The 19006-nt window shown below is 44.8% G+C and overlaps 2 protein-coding genes across 2 annotated transcripts in view; one reads left to right on the top strand and one right to left on the bottom strand.

The window, feature by feature from the left end:
* T265_03063 (hypothetical protein) overlaps window positions 1-5262 on the top strand; it is a gene marked incomplete at both ends in the record, with an annotated part of 7618 nt that extends 2356 nt beyond the window's left edge. The window contains one exon of the mRNA XM_009167452.1: window positions 5029-5262. Coding sequence (XP_009165716.1) covers window positions 5029-5262 — 234 coding nt within the window. The remainder of the gene's footprint in view (window positions 1-5028) is intronic.
* T265_03062 (hypothetical protein) overlaps window positions 1-19006 on the bottom strand; it is a gene marked incomplete at both ends in the record, with an annotated part of 39733 nt that overhangs the window by 8868 nt on the left and 11859 nt on the right. Inside the window, 3 exons of the mRNA XM_009167451.1 lie at window positions 4788-5251; window positions 5530-5706; window positions 13738-13947. Coding sequence (XP_009165715.1) covers window positions 4788-5251; window positions 5530-5706; window positions 13738-13947 — 851 coding nt within the window. The remainder of the gene's footprint in view (window positions 1-4787; window positions 5252-5529; window positions 5707-13737; window positions 13948-19006) is intronic.

The raw sequence follows: 19006 nt of genomic DNA, 5'->3' as shown, positions 1-19006 counted from the left end.
GTAGCGCTTCAGTGGGTCAATATCCGCGGGGGGGGGGGAGTCGACTCGTTAGTTCACGCAAATGTGTGCCGAGATTTTATGATGGAAGTCCCCGGGAAAGGCTTTTCAGTTTGTACGTGCCGAACGACGAAGGCTGCATCATACAAGTGACGTTATTCAACTATTAAGCGAAAGAATTAGTGTTCGAGCGCTTAAGCTCAGGGGAAATTTGCATTGCTTATAACCCGTGGATGATCACTTTGTGGGAAGCTACCAATCGCTTGTAAACGTAAGTCAGACATCCCAGCATGCGACTCCTATTGCAAAAACTGACGGTCAAACCCACTCGGAGGCAAAAAAAACTGCTAATGTTGAGCTGATCATGACCAGACTTCACGAAAGCATACAACCCAACAAACCGTGTGGGGCGTGGTAAATGCCTGTAAGCATGGAAATCAACTATAAGAAAATCGATTGCATCTGCCTAACATCCTGGAAACTGACATGAAGTTTATAAAAGCTGGGTTGTCTTGGAAATGACAGAGCGAGTAGTAACTAGCTGAGTGAAATTCAATAAAACCGGGAGGATAAAGGCAAGATACAGTACTGATCTGCTTGGATGAAACACGTTGGATAGCTCGAATCAACTGATACTTGATTTACCAAGCTTGAAAACAGGACCAAACGTTAAGTCATATTGCAGCCAAGGGTTCCAACACGCGTGAGCGTGGGTTTCGAGTGTGATGCGACCAACAGCTGTTAATCTCCAAATAGCCACCTACGAGTTTCAACCCATGACTCTAACATCTGTGCGCCGAAGTGGTTGGTGGATTGTTTACAGTTTGAGGTGGTCTTGTTATCAAAGCAGGTAACTCATCCCCAATCGTAGGCCTACGCAATTATATCACAGACCTGTAAGTAGTATGGAGTCTACAAACAAGGGGACCTCAAAGGTATTCCTCCCATACGATGTGAAGGACTGATGACGGCTAAGGAAAAGACATCAACGACCGAGTCCAACTAATGAACTAGCTGGCTGACACCCTCAGCAAAGAAAAATATGATAAACGATAGATTCTGGTGGGATTCCGGCGAGTCTCTCATGAAGAGCAAATTGGCATGCAAATGAGTGTTCGTCGAACTTCGTTGAAATTGGACTCAAACAGAACACAAGGTTAACGTAAACTCGGCAACTTGGCCTATCTGATGAGCACCAAGAATGCCAAAACCGGCCGTGGATTCCCGAAGATTTTTCAGCAATCTTATGAGTATTTTCACTCATGAAAAAAAGAGAAGTTTGCCACATGATTTCATCGGTAGAGCTAACGGCTTGGCAAAGGCAAATGATCGAACCGCAAACAACGAGAGCCAAAATTTGTGTAATACTCTTTTGAAAGACATGAAACATTTTACACGGACTTCTATGAAGAGTGAAACTACGACATATCAACCCCCGAAGTGAAACTTTCGCTGGAACAATGAAAGGTTAATTAAAATCACAACAAAACTTTAGTCACTTTGAGGAAATGTATGCATGCGTACGAGAAACACCACAAAAAATAGCTTTTCTTGGAGGGAACACTGCATGAATGCTGGTACTAACCCACATGAAAATCTTCCAAAGTACAGTGTTTAAGTGATATATGTTTTGTTCCAAGGCTATGAGAATATCCCAGTTCGACGGTAAAGAAACGCTAGAACTGCAGAATTAATCAAGGGTGTAGGCTAATAGGTATACTATCCTGTAACTGAGTCCATTTCGCCGGTATTTGATCCAATGTGGCTCCAACTGGTGTGGTTTGATCTGCAAACCTTAACTTACGTTTGAAAAGCAACAAACTTGACGAATAAACATGATTGCTGTTTGCGCGGCAGAAGCTGCATTAGGTAGGGCTTCTTAGGTCTCTTCAAGTGTAGGGTGTTTGTCTGGCAATACAAATTCAGTTTGCGTTAAATTAATACTCCACCTCTGGAACACAGAAAATTACCCATAATAATACTGCACCCATACATCACTGCCACCTGCAACCAGCGCCGGTACGGAATGAAATTCTTCCTACTGAATGAATGATCAGTAGCAACTTTATCACGACAATATTACTAGTTTCAGTAGCAATAGTGTTTACTACCCGATTGGTGGGTTTACTATTATTATTGTAACTACTGAGCGGAGCGTGGAGCATCAACATTGGATAGTGAAGAAACGTCCAGAGACGGCGTATTATTTGAAAACCTGCAAGTGCGAGAGCAGACACAGTCTAAGGGGCCAAGGCCAGGAGTGTTAGTCCACTAGCCTCTTCGAGAACGGACAGCCTGTGCAGTCACGCTATTTCTCATTTCTTGGTTTGATCGGCATTTTCAGGACAACAAACTTACAACTTAAGAGGAAGTTCTGTTGGGTCCAAATTCACACTGCCTGCTCTTTTACATTGAACTGTTCTCACTAAATTTCTGGCTTCGCTTTACCTCGTCTCTCTTTGAAGGCCTCAGTCTAATTGAACGGTAATTGGGGTGAACGAGCTAACTCGACCGTTCTTACCGACAACCGGATTTTAGCACGTTACAAACCGCCCTCGTCCCACGTTTCCACCTGGCCTCCATAGCCCACTCTAGTCTGTACGCCTCCAAACCACTGTCTCTATTCCATAGGTTTTAGCACTGTCCTATCCTCCGTCTTCATTTGTCGTGCCGGACAACCGGCCTTTTCTTCGCTCTACCCAAATCTGTCACTCCAGTTGGTCGAACATTTCTTGTACCGGTATGTAAGATGCTGCTGTTGATTATTCTCCTCTTCCATCTAAACTACTCTGTTAGGACTGTACTCAACCATTGTCTATTTAACCATTATATTTCTCACTGTACTATCTCACAGTACAACTAGTTAGGAAACAAACATTATTATTACTGGGCTAACACCATTACTGGCTACTTATTCAGAAGGATAAGTCGTACTGCACTGTTGCTGGCTACGGATAACAGTAACAGGGGCTCAACATGACGACAAAAGCGTTTTCCATGTTCCAGATAAGTATTGCCTTCTCAGTGAAAAGATTTAGTGCATCAAGGTGACGAAGAAGCATATAACAAATAAAAAACTACTCACGGAGGGAAACCGAAGGAAAAAAGTTAAGGTTGACCATTGCAAAAGCACTGAGAAAAAACTTATGTTTACGAACAAATGGTGTTGACATCCATTTGCATATGTGGGCTGCGCCGATCTTCGACTCTTCAATGCACTGCATACAGGTGATTTGCATAAGATTCCGTATGGCGATCAATAGCAGCGAACCTTGTGTGGGAAGTGTTTTAATGAGTTTTGTCCACGAGTCCAATATGACCTGGTTGGTGGTTTGTATCTAGTATCTGGTTACTTCAGTGGAAGGACTAATTGATTATGAAAATGAATCAATAGTTCTTTGATGTGATGACCCACGGCATCAAGCTCAATAGTGGGAATAATGCACCCAACATGTTAAAAAGCTAGACTATTTAACACGAAAAACCCTGAAAATCCTCCCTGAGTGCATGATTCTTCGGTTAACCCGTTCTGATTTCCTGCATAAATTTGGACACTTGAGCCATTGTATTTGCACAGAATCTCGGTCGACATATACACTACAAGGTTCAATTCAATCGGCTGCACAGTTTGTGCGTTGCGCTATATCATGCAATTCCCCGAGACAGGCTATGAAGGCCATCAGAGCAGCGTAAGAATGGATGATTAACTTGTCGGCATCTGATCGCGGCCTGTTCGCCATACCACGGCTCCTGCACAACAAGCCCCGTCTTATGTTTGCGCTGAAGCATATCGACTCACCGATACTGCGCCTCGCTTGCCTTACACCCCGGTCTGCTACGGTCAGTCATGGATAAAATCAGGTGCGAAGTGCTTGATCTGGAAGCATTTGCATATGCATAGCTTATTGTGGGCTGCATGGTACAAGAGCCAGCGACTGGGGAACGCTGATTCACTTCAGACTTCAGCGGATTGACGTGTGCGCTAAAAGGCAGGAAGGGAAGTCTAAAATACAACAAAATGGCCCAGGTAACCTCAACGGTACATGGGTGCTCTGGGGTGCAGACCCAAACACAACAATCAGTTGGGTATCGCGGACCATCTTCCACATTTGTCCTGGCTTCAAAGAAGACATATCCCAAAGAATACATACACTGTTGAACGTATTCAAACGGCTCATCTATGATAATCCTTGAAGCAGTGCAGTACTAATGATTCGAGGCTTTCCTCAGAGAACTAGGTGGTATCCGTCAGACCGCCCGCACTCAGTTGCGCACTGACGATGTCTTCTAGACTGGGAACGAAACGTTTGCAAGCCGATTGCCAAGCTCTGCGAACAGATCATTCGACATCTGCTCAACTGCCGATAGACACACGAGCTACTAATATTTCGATACATTGACATACGTTCGACAAATTCAGGAAATGATAGGGGCACAACAGCTTGCTACTACCTTAGGCATTTACTTTTTGTATGATAGCTTTGTGGTGAAAAGACCAATACTGTCTCGGGATGCACACACAAAATGTGTCAGTCGCCTTCTAGATATTCAATTCGGGGTCTGAAAATCAAACAGGGGACACAAGATTTCTGTTAAAATATGGTAACCGAAACAGTCATCGGTAAGCCGGTGACTAGAAGTTAACTAGCATCTACTAATGCACGAATACCAATATACATAAAATCTGGCACCATTATCTGAAATCATGACGGCACGCCGGCAAAAACAAGTTAGAGAACGAGAAGGGTACAATGTCGCACGGTCTATTTATTTGTTTAAATCTTGCTTACTGGTCGATGAGCTCAGGTCGACGAAATCGGCCACCAATGCCCATATGATCAGAATATCGATCACTACCGACGATAGGGCTCAGGCGGTCGTTCCACACTCCAAGTGATAGTGAGGGTTCCCTTGGTCCAACACGAACAGGGGTGGTATTTCTGAGTGCACCGTGCTCGGGTGAGGTGTACAACCAGGCATGATTAGTTCTGGGAGAGATGGTATGTCTGTTGTAACATTCAGTAGTTGTAGAATCTGAAGCTCCAAGTGGTGTTCGTTCAAGCAGAACGACTTCGCGTAGTGGATCTTCTTCACACACTTCTTCAACGTCCTGTACCAAATCTTCGGCGTCCTCGACCTGGTCAAACCCCTCTTCAGAAGAGGAGCCGTTTTCACCGCCTTCTAGACCATCCCAAACATCATCACTGTCACTGCTCCCAGCGGATTGGTCATTTTCATCTGGTTGCGGCTCGAACTGAAGTGTAAAGAGGATACAAACCATAGACAAACGAAAAGGTCATGTGAATATTTCGAGTCTTTACATTCGATCATTCGACGACACAAATTTATGGGATACTAAGACGCCTCCTTCATGGTAGTTTTCGTTCGGATGGGCGGCCAAAAACTGACTTTCAGGTCTTCAACGTCCATAGTGAGGTCACAGTAAACTCAAAGGGCGCCAAGGTCCGGCTCTATTCTGTTGCATTTTCGACTATTCACTCCAGGTTATTTTCCAAGCAAGTTCTTGCTCACCTTAATGTAAGGAATTCCATCCACGGGAGTTCGGAGAAGCGCTTCGGAACCCCGAATAACTGCTGAATAACAGAACCGCAGTTGGTCCGCTGTCTGAATCACACCCATGCGGCAGCGACGGAGTTTCACAAACAGTTGACTGAGATCAAGGCCTTTCATTGTACCCCGAGTCTCAACCTACAAATGAGAGTATATCAGAAGGGTAAAATCAATCGTTAAAAATGGCTAACAAATTAGCAAATTTTACAGCCTAACCACACTACTCGTCAAGATCGCTTAATTGTTAGTTAACAAACGGAGATGGCTTCACGTTATTTTGTGTGGATCTGAGCCGCAATCTGACCGTATACTACATATGACTTCCTCCCTGAGGACCCGCAAAGTAGGCCAGTCGATCCATTTAACTACTGAAAACCATACCGTGGTCATAAAGCAGTTCTATTCACTAAACTAAGCGAAAGTTCCAGAAAACATACGGACCTACAAGTATCAGAGTGCTTTTTTAATAGCAACATCCATATTTCTGGAATCATAATGATAACGAGGGAAATTTGCATCCGAAAGAGCCTAGGCTTTTATAAAACTCTTCGACAGTCCACGAACGTTTCATTCTTCTTGGGGCTCATGAAACAGGCAGAGTCCCCGAGTTCCCGTCAATGTTATGTTCTAATTGAACACACCGTGAGACTCGCGAAATACACTTATTTGTACATCAATCTGGTTTTAACAGAGGACCCAACTGAATCCCAGCTGGATCTCCTGTTTAAAGATACTGTTCACCTGAATGTGCTGCACAAAGGCTGTCTCATATTTCAGTTCGTACAACATTCAAGATTTCGCAGTACATTTTCTTTCAGGAAACTGAATCTTGACTTGATCATAAACAGGAATTTCAGACAAGTTTCTCGCGAATCGCGAATCCAATCGAATGAGTGTAATCCATGGATTTCGTAAAATCTGCGTTCAAGTAGAACAGCGTTGACAGAACCTCGGGGACTGCACCTAACCGATCAGCTCCAAAATCGAGGCCGGTCGTGGGCTATCATAGGGTTTTCAGAAACGCTATGAGTAGTTCCCTGCATGAAAGTAAACTGAGATACCTCGAATATAGTGCTAAATAGAACACGAGGCAGCCTGCGTGCAGCACATTCAGTCGGACAATGGTGGTTTGTTTGTTCGCTGGGGTGGGCGATTTGATTGCAAACGTTTCATCATGAATCGGGGTGATATCATCAGTGCGTTGTTACGGAGCGCAGTGGTGCCTAGCGATCGCTACACACGCTCTTTCAGCAAAGTCAGATATGAACTTATTACGAAGGTCTACAACACGGACAGATGAGAGCAAACCACCACAAACTCACCAGTGTGAAAAGACAATTGATCCTAGAAAGTTTTGTGTAGGTTATAACCCCAAATCGCAAATGTTCGAAAAAACGGCTGGCTGAAACTCGATTTTATACGCATCTGATTTACTTGGGGGGACGATTAGCAGCCGACATTCTGCTTTCAACAGCGGTAGTGAATCAACTTTCAAGACAGTTGAACGATTAGCAATCCTACACTTCACGGTAGTGTTTTCACGAATAGCCGCACGGCAAACTCAATAATCGACGTAAGTTATGGACGAATTCCTCTCTAGTCAAAGCAAATGAGTCTTTCCAATCTAATAGAAGCTCCAAAGGTGTTGGTTCATTAAAGATATCGTGGCAAAATCTGATTCTACAAAAAGCTCAGGGTATAATTATGCCCGGAAATTGCTCGTGTACAAAAAGCTCGTGCATCGTGGTCGACGAATAATTTTTATTCATCAAACACAACCCAAGTGCACTGGATGAATGAGATCCTCATTTCGGAGCGGACACGAAGTGAACGTATTCATTGTGTCTTACAAAGATGGCATGTGCTTTCGCAATTCGAAACGCAGAATCACCCCGTTCGATACGCGCGGTTCCCATAATGTGGTAGCATATAAGCCCGTTTTGCTCATCTAATAGCCGTTTTTCGTGAAGCTATTTGTTCAGAGATCTGTTCACCCGTTGGTTCGTGCACTTAGTGAAGCAAGCGTGCCTCTGCCCATGCTATTGCATTAAGGATCAAGGATAAACAGCTACGGAATTGGTGAGCACGCACAAGCAGAGCATAAAAAACAGCCACCACCAAACGCAGATAAACACCAGGTGAAGTTAAAGATTCAGCAATAACCGAAAAAAACAGTTGGGGAATGTGAAAGTTTCGTAATGAGTACGAGGGTTTGATGCCTGATGCAAAGGAAATCAACAAACATACAATGAATGACATGTGGAGTGTGGTTTTAGATCAGCCGACTTGATAAGCGGTTGCTGGAGCCAATCATTGAAGAACGGTCTTCAACAGATGTGGTTCTGGTCCGCAGTATAGATCCAATGCCGACTGAAATTCACAGAACCCCCATCCCCGAACCCAAAACCCAATTGTTGTAGAACTTACTGAAACAGACCAACAAAATCTGTGAACAACATCCACGAAATAGCTAAAATGAAATGCTTTGATCGAAAGGAATGCAACATGAAACATCCTCCAAAACCATGGACAGATTCTATCAACACTAAACTGGAAGAGCTTTTAATCAAGGTACGAGTAATTTAGTCTGTCGGCTGGCTGTTTCTTCGTCCGCCTAAAAAACTAGAACAACCAAGTGAATTACTCATCTGATCCGCCGAAGCGGAAGGCTGCGCAGCAATGTGGCTGGCAAATAATTCCAAAAACGAAATAATGTTTTATCAAAATAGCTCGTGAAACGACAAGAGAGGGGGGCCTAAAATGCTAGATGCTTGCAGATAAAAGCAACATAAAAAGAGGAATGATTTAATTTGGAAAGGCAGTTAGAACATATTGGACAGCTTTGGTGCATTGTTTTCTTGTTTGGATACAAGACCAGATGCATTCAGTGGAAAACCACACGAGAATCCTAAAAATGCGCGTCAGCCGCCACACATCTGTACAATAAATTATGACTTTTGGCGAACGCCGGTCAGATTCTTAAAAAGTTTTCCCCAACCTTGAGAACATACGATAAGTCAGCTGGAACTCACTCACAAGATCTTCCATTCCGATATTTTCACCGAGTTTTGCATTAGCAACATGATCAGTGTCGCACGGCTTTTTCCAGGACAAACAGGTTGCAAGCCAACAAGGTTAAAAAAGATCCGCCAGATCTCAATCAGCCAGCGACACCCTCATGTGCTAGCCAATGCTAGTGTAAAATCATGGGACAGAAGGATGATCGCTGGAGGGTAAGTCCCCCTACGTCGCGGGACACCAGATACCACTCGATTTAAGGGGGACGGCAGCGAGGTATTGAACAGGACTTCTTACAGCAGAGATATTTTGGTAGAATTTCAGTGGATCGTAAAGAACGACATTACTTATTTTCCAGGACACAAACCGCCGGCAACTCCGCTCATCCCACGGCTTTCCTAACATGTGGTATGCCATGTATCAGCCCAGCAACAGGTAAGCGAATTAGCCTAATTAGATGCCGATGCACCAAACTTCGGTGTTCAGAGGAAAGAGTACATCAGCTGTCCTTCTGAAACACCACTGCTCCGATTTCACTACACGGTGCATTTAAGTCCTAAGCAACGCTATCACTTTAATGACTCTATCACAGTGGATCCATCGGTAAATCCGACCTTTATCAGACGGCATCCGACCTAAAAATCGGAACCCAGAGAACTTGAATCGCCCAAGAGTCAAAATAGTCAAACACTGCAAGAGACCGATTCACGGTTAGTGGTCGGACTGAAAATGCAGTATAATTGTGCGAAAGCACATGTACTGACCACGCCACTGAAAATCAATCAAAACGGAAACGTCAGATTTATCTACGAGTTCACGCATTTACCGATTTACTTGCGGTTACGGTGATACGTATATTTGTAGAAATGGTATGATAATTGGAACTCGAACACGAGAGCGCGTGCCCAAAACCTACGGACTGTGTCAGCTGACCCCAGCGCAACTCTAACTGAAGTGAAGGTGACAGGACAGGCGTGAACTTTGTTCACCGTCCCAGGTCTTAGCATGACACGAAAGGCCACAAACTGAGATTCTTTGAGGCAGCAATTCCTAGTCGTTTTAAGCCCACTATCTGCGCTCCGAACGATATGACGGTCAGGCTGCAAACCCCTTGATGCTAGTAACTGAGCATGTTCCGTTGAATCTATTATATAAACCGCACAGCATTGTCTCATATCATTTTACACGTTCAGTAGCGTAATAGCGCACGAAATAAGGTAATTCCAAACATTCTTCTTCTGATTGCCTTGTTCAGATTGATCGGGTAATCAAGATGCTTTAAAAGTCAAACTGCACCAAGCTTCTACATCCGAAACGTCCAAACGTGACCGATTTCGAAAAACAGGATCGATTCTCCAATGCAATTAGTAAACAGACAGCAACCAAAATAAATCCGGCTAACAGATTCTAGCATACCACACTATTCCTTACAATGACGCCATCCCGAATGTGAGTGTGTAGACGTGCACAACGAGCGCAGCATTAGATTAGTCTTCCTTCCATAATGTGATCAACCTTATGATATGACCGAGGCCGTGATATGAGGACTACTGAATAACGAAAAACCACAGATAGGTTCGATAGCTACAACAGGTCGCCGCGTAACTTAGAAGCATCGTAGATATAGGATTAAAATGGCCAAAAAGTTTGTTCGGAAAGATGATTCCAATGCGCTCAACTGTCAGTCTATGCAGGCAGACTACCCATCACTCGAGAGAGAACAAGCTATAGTGGTCAGAAAGCCCAATATTATAAGGGCTAACCCAAGTGTCGACGATTTCCCGATGCTAGTTTACCCTATCCGTTGGGTTTCAGATCGGAACCCAGTCCAACAACCCATCCTTTGCAATGCCTAGAGTGAGCTGACGAAGGACCATGACGAAGAACCGACGAGATGGACAGGACACATTTTAGTGTTCTATTCGACGGCCCCTCTGACCACCAGGTACCAAACCCTGCCAGCACAATTTCAACACACAATCTGGTGACATGGAGCCTCCGAGTCAACCGGACTTGACATAACTGGCGATACCAATGAAATAAAAGAAAACCCTTGTATCGAGGGAGTTGCAGGTCCAGTTCGTCAGCTATTGCTACATCTAGCTACAAAATGTTAAGTCCAAGATAGGCTACCAAAGTGCGTTTATAAGAGTGGGACACTTCGATATCACTTATGGTGTTCAGTAAAAAATGACGGCTCAGTAAAAGCTACCGAGGAAACGCTCTGACAGACACGGTAACCAAACTTTTTATCATTTTACTCCTACATCACCCGATTCCGAAACCACACTGAAGGTGGATTCAGCCAGGATCATGGTTGAGTGGGCGCACTTAATTTTGCTTCTGTTCTGTTTCGGAACGCCACCTTGATTCCCAAAAGCCAACCACTGACTGTTCTAAAGATTTCCTGCGGTTCGATCCGGGAGGTGGTGGCACATTGGAGCTGCTGATTTTTAAAAAGTTGAAAAAACGAGTGGCCGAATCCACCAATGTGTTGTAGGAACAACACTATTCGACCTAGAATCCGAATTACAAGGCCATCCGATACTGCAATCTAATTTCTGCCAAACCATATGGGCTTTTGTTTAAATGTTGTCACTCTGACAGTACCCCAGCACGCATAGGACCATAAGCTCCATGACTAAAAGTATCCTCATACTACCGCTTGGCAAACTATCTTGCGCAACATTTCAGCCGGTCATCTAGTACTTTCCATCCGGGCATCCGACATGTAACAGAAACACGGATTGTGAATATGGAACTCTCATCAGCATTAGAAGTGTTCAAGTGCATATTCATATTCGAGCGTCATCGTCTCAACGACGTTCCATCTGTTCTGTTCAAAAAGGACGTTGAATTCCTCAGTCAGGGCCTATCCAACTTATTTCCATCTATCTGAGAGAAAGAGACCATCCCAGTCAACTGCGGTGGGTACTAGCAGTAAATGTAGCAACGACAGAGGTGTTGATTTGATCTAATGGGGCTTTTGGCGCTGCTGACCGGCATCGTCTTCGAGAGTAACCCGAAGCCCTGAGTCGTTGGCGTCAAGCTATACACAACCACAGCCATACTCGACACACAACTATGCATGTGGTGTTACCGAGTGCGAAGCCACTGGATTTGTGACCCTGACACTCCTTGATGCGAGGTGCTCTATCCCCTCGGGCACAGAGTAGAACTCGGCTATGCAATCGATTAGACGACCCGCTCAAACGTAGTGTACGCACAAACAGGGGTGGTGGGAGTTAAAGTCCAAGAAATAGAAGAGGTCAGTAGGGCTTGGAATGTACGGAAGCTTTCGGATAATTCGCAGCTCATTTGTATGTGAGTTCACCAGACATAATATTGGGAACCTAGTGCGTAAGGATCAGCTTGCAGCTTGCTGGATGGAATGGCAAAACTTCAGTTGGCACTCTGCTCCTGTGCCTGTCTGTTATTGGACCAGCAGTCTGTGAGTATAGATCTCCCTTGTTGACTTAAAAACACCATCGGGCTGTTGGGTCAGATAAACTTCTTCGAGTGGAGAATCTTGGTGCTCCAATTTTACTAGGTTATTCGTACGCATCTTGAAACAAGAACGTGCTCCAGGAATTGGGGGCAATCAGTGATCGTACCCATGATCAGGAAAGGTACGCAAACTGGCTTTACTCCTGTCCTAACATAGCTACTATGGCAGTCCTCAATTTTGTGGATAGATTAGCTCTGGTCATGATGAAATCCCTTGGAGTTCGTAAACATTCACTGCATGCGTTATCCCCATACTTCCAGTCCGGTTAGGGTGTACATAAGGTGCACAAGCATCCTGACAACTAGCTTTGTTCAATTTTGTTACCGATGATATCATAGACTGTACACTCCGAGAGATCATGAGCCTAGTTATCGAAATCACTTCCGCATAAGGATTAACGGATCTGGATTTCGTTTTTGTTTGACGGTTAAACATAATATCGGAGGTGATCCAAGGTTTCGGTATGCGTTTGGCACCATCAAATTCCCATCGTCTTGTACTTCTCCAAAACTTCAGAATGAAGAGCTTGCGTTCGAAGACCAGTACATATATCTCGGCAGCTGCGGAAGCTGACTGTAGTCTAAAAGGTGAAGTCGATGCGCGAGTAGCGTTCGCCGACTTGGGCCATTTATGATATCCGAACCGAATTTCGCTGAAACTAAGGAGCCATATGAACAAGACAATTGTAACAGCAGTCTCACCTAATGGTTGAAATTTCGTCTTTCCGATTGACCACCGGTGTCCCCGTAATACAGCAAGAATAAGCTGGATGCAGCAAGTAGCTGACGAGGTGGTGTGTAAGTGGGACTTGGTGACGAATGCGAATAATAAAAGCAGCAGAGTTAACGTGCAAGGTTGGGCATGTGTTGCGCATACCCAAGAAGGCACTGTTTTCCGTTCTAATCAGTTGTTGACGAAAGATTCATGCGAAACAGATCATAACGTGGTATCGTGAAACGAAAGCGGTTTCAGTCAAAGAATGTTGTCGGATCTTCGCGCCTTCCTGGGCGAGGCTCACGTGATTTTTCCCGAAGGCGGTTGGAAACTCTGCAGGACACGACATGAAACTGATACCGGTGGCGTGCGTGCTATCATTTTCTAGCCGGACTGCCTAGCTAAAGTCCGCCTTTCGTTATGGACTGGGCTTATGTAGGCTGAGGTTGGCAAAAAACGCCGGGTCATCTTCTCTGATGGCATATCAGTTCGACACGATACTCAGATGTGTTTATTTTAATGCTGTCNATGTAGGGACCTCCACACTAAGCAAATAAAATAAAATAAAAATTCAGTCGTAATACCATTTCGGTGTCTAGCTGCCATTCCGCCCGAAGGGAGCACGAGGGCTGGGATACTGTCATGTTGCCCAAGCCTAGACAGGGAAAGTCGAGAGTCTGACCACAGACTTTTCGGTCAGCGAATTCGCACACCGACCACTCGAGTCATCTCGTCCCCTACCCTTCAATTCTCTTTCGACTCTTTAATAAGGTTTTCTTTCATGGTTGCATGGTCAATATGTAGCACTGGTGCATTGGCGCCAATAGTGATGTTGAAGGTGATCAGTGACAGCTGACAAATCAGAACTGCGTACCTCATCAGAGTGATCACAGTAATGAAATAGACTATGGGATGTAGGACAAACTTACCAGGTGTAAGGCAAGATCAATGAGAACAAATGTCCCGGATCTGCCTACACCAGCACTGCAGTGCACGACTGCCGGGTGTTCTGCATCAGACAAGGCATCTGTCGCTCGGACAGCCCAGAGGAAGTTCAACATCCCACTAGGCGATTTTGGGACACCAAAATCCGGCCAGCTTGTGTAGTGCATATGGATCAGCTGATGTCGCTCTCCAGTCTGAAAGGACATGGTTGAAAAAATCGAAAAGGAAATCACATGCTCTACAAAGGTATATCGAATATAAAAATACGGTCAGAATGGATATCAGCGGATGATCGTGCTTGACAACGAAAACAGACGGATTAACGAACAAGGCGTTAGGTGAGTCCACAACGTGGATGCAAATGAAAAAAAATACATTGCAGATTGGTGTTTTGTACTCCCCCTAACTGAAGTACGTCACAGTCCCCAGGAAAACACAAAATCAATTCCATCAATAATCAGAAGTGTACCCTCTATTCGTCTGCGTAACATATTATCTCTGAGGCAAATGCACACAGACACACATGCCATTCCTTGATCAAGGTCGATATTTGTACAAAACTACATCGGACTTGTCACATGATCAGCCAGTTCGTTTTCGTCAGGACCATTTATTCCGTGGCTATAGTATGGGGGCAGTATCAAAGTCAATGAACTGGTGCACCGCTGGAGAGTTCAACTGTTAGTGTCGCATGGTTGCTGTGGTTAGGAAAAACGCAAACGTTCGGAATGGACTATGGGCGAAAAGCCCACTGAGATGGGTCACTGTGTAATGAACGAGCAGTGAATCTGAACTTAGCTTGGTGCACCAAATTTTACCCTGACATTTGCTAGTGTATTCAAGGAATCTGTGTATTACCCCGAGGCGCCGAATACCCTATTGGAAACTGTTCAAACGCACATAAAACACAGAGATCCATTTGGAGCGTGAATGAAATGTTGGCTGTTCGAAAACCTTTTATCCCTTGGTTATCTCCCACGCATGAGAAGTGATCCAATAGGCGGCCGAAAATCAGAGTGGGCGTGTAACATTTCCGCCGTCATTTTCTTGTCATCCATCGACTGTGTACTTGCTCACTGTAAGGTTAGCAACTTCGAGTCGTTTAACAGCAGTGGTCATGCGACAAAACGATTACAACTGAAGTCTCATACATGAATCCTTGTGACTGTAAAAGAGACGAATTCGCGGAAACGATTTTGGACTTAAAGATTCGTACCATCTGGACTAACAGAGCTGCTAAAATGTGCCATACGCTCAAAACTCCAGGACCTCGCCATAAATTTGTGAGGCTGCTCGGAGGCCTTAAGTCCTATAGCATGGCTGTGCAGAAAAGCAGATGCTAAAAGATGGCACCAATCAGGTCATCTTTCCTGAGAACATACAAGTTCCTTTTCCGAAATGACAATGGCATTTGAATAACCTACAACACAGACGATTAGAGTGAGGAGACCCGGGCAAAGTGATCAATAACGACGGAATTTACTGTTCGTAAAAAAGTTTTCGGCACCCTGCTGCCTACAGGACTGAAGATGTGTACGTACGGAAAATAGAATACACCCACATGTTTAAGACATGTTCGGAAGAATGAATTAGGTGGAGCCGATTAATTCATGAGGCTAAGGAATCCTACAAATGCGGTGCCACTTTACTATATAAGTACTAGCCAAGAAGAATTTGGCCTGGTTCTCTCGAGCCAAAGTCCTGCGTGCCCCGTAGGTAGACGAACAACGGATGTTGATCCCAAGTGGACATTAATATTGATTCGTTGCAGCCAGTCAGGGTGGACCTACTCTACTGAATCAATACAAATAAGGTAGACAGGCATTGACTCACTAATCCACTTCCATCATATAACAACGAAGCGGGGTATTATCGACACGAGAGACCCGGTGGCACTCGAGTGTAAAGGATCATTAAGTTGCATACGAGGATAAAAGAGATCGAATGCTCACATTTCACCTTCCGGTTGCCGGTAACAGTCCGTTTGAACATCAGGTGACCAGTTGTTTATATTCATCATTGACTACATAATGAGGCGAACCCTGGGAGATCTACAAACCCCCAATTTTCAATTCGTTTCTGGTGAGAATCTTATCGGCATGGAGTACGCAGACGACACCGTTCACATTTTTGAAGACGAAAACCAAGCAAATCCTCTGTTGAACAAACTGCCAACAATCATTCAGTACGTACCTTACGCCTCTGAAGTGCATTCATGCTTCAGAATGTGCCGTCTCTGAATATGCCCTCTGCAATTCAACGAGAAACACTGGAGGCTGTGGAGAATTTTACCTCGGTAGTTGTATTAACTCATAGGGAAGTGTCCCGTGAAGTCAGTGCACCAACCTCAGAGGCCCAAATCACGTTTGCTAATTTGCGTCATCCGTGGCACCGAAAAAGTACATCATCACTGGATCTCAGTTCAGTTTTGTTTATCAGCTCAAAAACTGTGCACCGAAATGCAGTGGCTCCAGCTACTACAGCTTCTTTTACCCAGGAGAAGGAGAACAAGAGAATAAGCGAAACGCACAGACGGCAGTGGTCCAAGCTGTTCATTCGCATCAGTTTACCGGTATGGTAGAGGGTGAGACTGTGAAGACGATAGCGCTTGATGCAAGACTGTTATTGACTACATGACACAGCCACGCCCGTCAAGTTGACCACCATCGGTTTGTCTCGTTCCGGGGTCTCCACCCGAGAAGACGGAAGTTACCGACGCGACTCAGTTGACTGGTTAGAATTTCGTGCCAATTTGTGGACTGAAAACCTCCGATGTGTGTCTCCATCCGATATATGACAGGGCGAAGAGGGCTCTACCAGGCAAACGGTCCTCTGGCATCTGAAGTATACGGTATAACAGTTGTCACTCGCTCCATGCTTCAAGAGCACCGATGGTCTTCGACGGTTCACCACACACAGCTTATACAAATATCTCAGGATAGCAAACGCTGCTATGGGCTTCCCAATTCGCAAGTAAGTCGGAACCTATGCAAATGCCCAAGTAGTCGAAATTACCTACTACATCGGCCGGTTCACCCACAGGCATGAGGTTTAGGTTTGATCCCACGAAAATTACAGCGGAATCATTTAGGCTATTTGAAATTGTTTGCAATTCCGAATGGTTGGATCCAAGAATGGCAAAGCAGCCAGTGTACTCAGGGAGTACGCTATCTCTCGAGTTGTGAGAGGCAGGTAAAGGATGCTAAAACGGCATATCAATTACGATGCTCAAGAGGAAAGGTTACAGAGAGCACTCGAACTTAACACCATAGGTCGTCGTGAACACAGATAATTTGCCGTACGCGTCCAAAGGAGGTATATACGGCTTCATAAGAGACACGATTTTAAAGAGGACACCCTTCGTCACCAGACTTTACCACGGTTTCTGACGATCAACTGATCTGAGATCGAGAGAAACGATCATTGTTGGTCATCGGAAAGAGTAATGCCAATCTGACTCCTTCGATGATGGACCAGCCTGTGTGGGATAATACCAGAGAACACCTTAGAAGCCATAAACACCAAGCTGACGCTATGGTGGTTTTCGCACGATGTTTGTGCACACATTTTATAGAAAGGAAGTCTGGTCGAGGCACTCCATTCTGTCAGTGAAATTCCCATAATTCCAAATAATTTGAGGTACCATTGTCACCACGAAATAGCCATCTCATTTGAAGAGTTCAGGGTGCAGACTATCTGGACCAGGTGGTTTATAGCGCTGAAGAAACGAAACTGCACCCTTGGCTTCCATTTCCGATGACGGACTGTTATCAGAATTCTATCTGGTTTCATTTGGTCGTTTCAGAAAATGAACTCAGAGGGGGTACCTGAAGTATTGTTCAAAGAGACCAAAAACCCCATCGCAAAAGACGACGCTCTTGGTCCGTCTGGGAATCCTCATCCAGAAAGATCGAAGTGACCGCGGGAACCTAAACCAGTTTTGGCGCATTCCTTTCGGAGTGACAGGCGGGGTTGCGTGCTTCCAACGAGCGTCGAACAATAACAACAAAGCCGAACAGGTGAAAGACACATTTGCCTACACTAATAACGTTAGTGTATGCTGTAAGACGAGAGATGAACATGACCGCAATCTTACACATTCTCTCGATATCACTAAAGCATACGGTAATACTTTGAACAACACAAAAAGCAGCTCCACAACTGAAGAGATTACTCTTTTGGGTTAGGTCTCCAAACGTATTATAAGAACTGACCCAGAACGCATACGCCCAGAAAAGAACCCCCAATTCCACAGAACGGAAAATCGCAGCAGAGAGCCGTTGGTCTGTTCACCTGCTGCTAACAAAGGATACCGGCGTTTTCTGACCGGATTCAGCATCTGCGAACCCTCAGCAAGAATTTGAGAATGCGAAGATCGCTACCGTTGACCACCACATCTCTCACGTTATCGAAACCGATGCACTCAACATCGCTATTGGTGCATCCCGGCAATGAAGCATCAGTGCCAACACTGATGTTGCTGTCTTTGATGATGTTCCCTCAGATAGGGTAACCGGCCGGTAGCCTTTTCCTTCAGGAGCATGACCGCAAGCGAGAAAAACCATTCTGCTGTCGAAAAAGAAGCATACACTATTGTCGAAATGATCCTCAAATGACGACACTTTTAAACTGATTACGGATCAAGGTTCGGTCGCTTTTATGTACGGGAACCGACAGAAGACTAAAATAAAGAATGACAAGATTGAACCGAATTGGCAGTGTACAAATACGACGCGTTCCTGATGCGCTATCTTGTAACCTTTGTGTCAACATTGTTGAGAGATAGAAACTCGACGAGCTTCACAAGATATAATGCCATCCCGAGGTCACGAGGTTTGCGCGTCTTGTTCATTCTAAGAACCTTCCTTTTTCAGTCAGCGATATCCGAAGTGTAATCTCCAATCGTTCCACATTCTCCTAATTCAAACCAAAATTTCGTGACCCTTTTTGTGGCCAAATTACCAAGGCCACATAACTTTTTGAGCGCGTTATTATTCACTTTAAAGGTCCACTTGCCTCAAACACTCGTAACAAGTACCTCTTAACAATCGTTGATAAGTACTTGTGACTCCCTTTTGCTTATTCTCGCGCCTATCCTATTCCACTGTGATTCACTGTTTGGTATACATTCTCTCAGATCGCGGTTCTACGTTCATGTCAACTGAACCCAAACAGGTTTTGTTTCCACTGGCCACACCGCTGTATATAATCCAGGTTAGGTGGAGAGACTTAATGGTACCCTATGGAAGACCA

This window comes from Opisthorchis viverrini (genome assembly GCF_000715545.1).
Source record: "Opisthorchis viverrini unplaced genomic scaffold opera_v5_41, whole genome shotgun sequence".
Lineage (NCBI taxonomy): Eukaryota > Metazoa > Platyhelminthes > Trematoda > Opisthorchiida > Opisthorchiidae > Opisthorchis > Opisthorchis viverrini.
Note: the sequence above shows the minus strand (reverse complement) of the source record. Positions and strands in the feature narration are given on the sequence as shown.